The 3,243-nt window shown below is 36.7% G+C and overlaps 1 protein-coding gene across 1 annotated transcript; it reads right to left on the bottom strand.

Moving 5' to 3' along the window:
• LOC104759579 (F-box protein At3g57590-like) lies at positions 936–2,341 on the bottom strand. The gene has a single exon (XM_010482488.2). The coding sequence runs from the start codon at positions 2,286–2,288 to the stop codon at positions 936–938; it is 1,353 nt and encodes a 450-aa protein (XP_010480790.1). The 5' UTR covers positions 2,289–2,341.

Genomic DNA, 3,243 nt, shown 5'->3' with positions numbered 1-3,243 from the left:
AAAAAAAAAAAAAAAAAGCTTCAACAATACTATAGATGTTTTAAAAGAACGTTTGATTTGCTCCCAAACAAACCTGTAACACAATTACCATAACAAAATGCTAACCAGAAAAAAGAAAAAAAAAATCAGAGTAATAAAGTTCAAAATACTATATATGCCAGCAGAATAATAAAGCTCACACGAAACCTGTAGAGAAATGTCAGCGGCAAGATAGAGAGAATTATATAATTGTGACAATTTCAGCCAAGGCTCTGACTTGGATAAAAACTTGGTTTCTTAAAAATTTCTTATAATTGATGTTTACATCATCTAAACGACACAAAGCATCAAATTTGTTAATGCTCTTAAACGATTCTTAGATGCTTGACTTGAGTTGCTTTACATCGTTAACACTAACATCCTCTATATGGTCTACAAAGGCGTGAACCTTACCACAATTAGCTGCACGGCCTTGAAAATTAAAATATTGGAATGTGTTCCTCACGGGACTAAAGTAGATAACATAAGACTTAGAAAACGTCTCCCACAAAACAATTTCACCTGTAGGCGTCACCCCAACAACGGAAAAATGATTGCAGAATCGATCATCCGGAAAAGGGAATACACATATTGACCATTCTTGTTTTTCGATATCTTCTAGAACACACATACATAACTCACGGGTACGCCATTTATAATAATTATTATCATATTCATACTTCATTATAATCCCACCTAATTTACCTTTATAGTTTATCAACTGATCAAAGGATGGTGCTCTAGTATACTTAAATTTCTCAGACCTAACATCAAAGCAAACAATAACATCAGAACTTTCACCAATTGGACGAGCTAAGCAATAATACAAAACCCCATTGATTGTCACGGGTAACTCACGAGTACGCCATCCACTATAATTGTCACGGGTACCNTTTGTTAATGCTCTTAAACGATTCTTAGATGCTTGACTTGAGTTGCTTTACATCGTTAACACTAACATCCTCTATATGGTCTACAAAGGCGTGAACCTTACCACAATTAGCTGCACGGCCTTGAAAATTAAAATATTGGAATGTGTTCCTCACGGGACTAAAGTAGATAACATAAGACTTAGAAAACGTCTCCCACAAAACAATTTCACCTGTAGGCGTCACCCCAACAACGGAAAAATGATTGCAGAATCGATCATCCGGAAAAGGGAATACACATATTGACCATTCTTGTTTTTCGATATCTTCTAGAACACACATACATAACTCACGGGTACGCCATTTATAATAATTATTATCATATTCATACTTCATTATAATCCCACCTAATTTACCTTTATAGTTTATCAACTGATCAAAGGATGGTGCTCTAGTATACTTAAATTTCTCAGACCTAACATCAAAGCAAACAATAACATCAGAACTTTCACCAATTGGACGAGCTAAGCAATAATACAAAACCCCATTGATTGTCACGGGTAACTCACGAGTACGCCATCCACTATAATTGTCACGGGTACCCCATCGACTACCAGTTTCATACTCCAATTTAGTCCCACCTAATTTACCCTTATAGTTTATCAACTGATCAAAGTATTCTGATTTAATAAACTTAAATTTCTCAGACCTAACATCAAAGCAAACTATCACAGTAGAACTATTATCAGTTGGCTCAGCTAAATAATACAAAACCCCATTGATGCAAATCCCCTTAGCGAAAGGCTGATGAGTAAAAGGACATTGGATCTCCCTCCACCTCATTATTCCAGTTCCTAATGTCAGAATATGGTAAGCCGTTTTATTATTAACCATACCGTTCATGAGTAATACCTTGTATTGCTTGTCAACTGGATCAAACCCAAAAAAGCTACTCGCCTGGCTGTTTGCTCTGAGTTTAGGTAAGATCACATACTGTCCCGTGAGTGGGTTACATATCACAGGCTCATCCTTATTTTTTGAGACCCGCACATCTGAAATATAGACCAAACCAGACGCATAGCTACAACGACAATAAATTCCGCCTATATGGCACTTGGTATGAAAATCGACGGATACTACAATAGACTTCTCATATGTATTCGGAGGGTGAGGTGACGAGTAGAAGAGCCATTCACCGTTGTATTGTTCGTGGGCGAATAAGATACGTGGACGAGTCGAGGACCTGGTCAGGAACAGCCTCGTGAAATCTTGATGGCCAAGTATGGACGCCCATTGCTTTGAAACGCAACGACACCTCCCGACTGACTTTGAAGGCAGTCTCGAGAAGATCTCGTGAAAGAGATCGATTGGTATGGCATCTAAAGTTTTTTCACTATTCATGATCGTTGTATTTGTTGGTCGTATGAGGAGACTACGATATATTGAGTTCGTGGACGAGCTAGGGCATTTGTTCCGAAACAAAGAAAGATTTGGTTTATTCACTTTGATTTCAGTTTAAAGGCTCAATTTGATTAAGTTAAATAGATGGGTCATGGCCTCATATGCGTAGGTGTTGTGTTTTTGATTAAAGAAACAAACAAGAAGACTTGCTCTCACACTACAAGAAAACATAGCCGTTTCCGACGGTAAAATCAGTCGAAAATCAGTCGGAAAGAGGCATTTCCGACCATTAACCGACCACTGTAAATCGGTTGAAAATCGCTGGTCGGAAATTTATTTAGTTAGAAATCAATCAGAAATTTCCGACCGAATCGTTGGTTGGAATTCTGTTGGATAAAATCGGTCGGATTTCGGTTAGAAAAATACCGACTAATTACCGACGGCGTAAATCGGTCGAGACTATATTACTGACTGTTAACCAACCGTTTTAATTTCCAACCGATATTCCGACCAATTATTTTCCGACCAAAATATTATCAAATTAATGTAAAATACCGAAAATAAAAATTAATAAAAAAAATAAAAAATGCTAAATTAACTAAAAATATATAAATAGAAGTTATTGTCAATTAAACCACATTAATAGATTCTTATATTAACCGTAACTAATACAACCAAAAAACCAGCCAAACTAAAACATTTTAATTTTGAGTTTCATCATCATCATTTTCTTCTTCAGCTGGACGACAGTCTGGAAATTTGTTGAGAAGCTTCTCAGTAACATCCTTCAAGTACTGGATTGTCTTGGTATCTTCCTCTTTCTCCTTAACTAACTCAGAAATCTTGTTGTATGCTTCTTCTAACTTCTTTTCATGGTCCAAGCTGGGTAAGAAGGGAGCATCTAACTCTTCATGATCTGGGAGAGATCCAAATCCAAATCGGTTACCCTTTTTTT

This window comes from Camelina sativa, chromosome 17, assembly GCF_000633955.1.
Source record: "Camelina sativa cultivar DH55 chromosome 17, Cs, whole genome shotgun sequence".
Classification (NCBI taxonomy): domain Eukaryota; kingdom Viridiplantae; phylum Streptophyta; class Magnoliopsida; order Brassicales; family Brassicaceae; genus Camelina; species Camelina sativa.
Note: the sequence above shows the minus strand (reverse complement) of the source record. Positions and strands in the feature narration are given on the sequence as shown.

Bases quoted from the DNA above. Each gene is read 5' to 3' on its own strand.
- LOC104759579 (XM_010482488.2), bottom strand. From the start codon at position 2,288: ATGAATAGTGAAAAAACTTTAGATGCCATACCAATCGATCTCTTTCAC.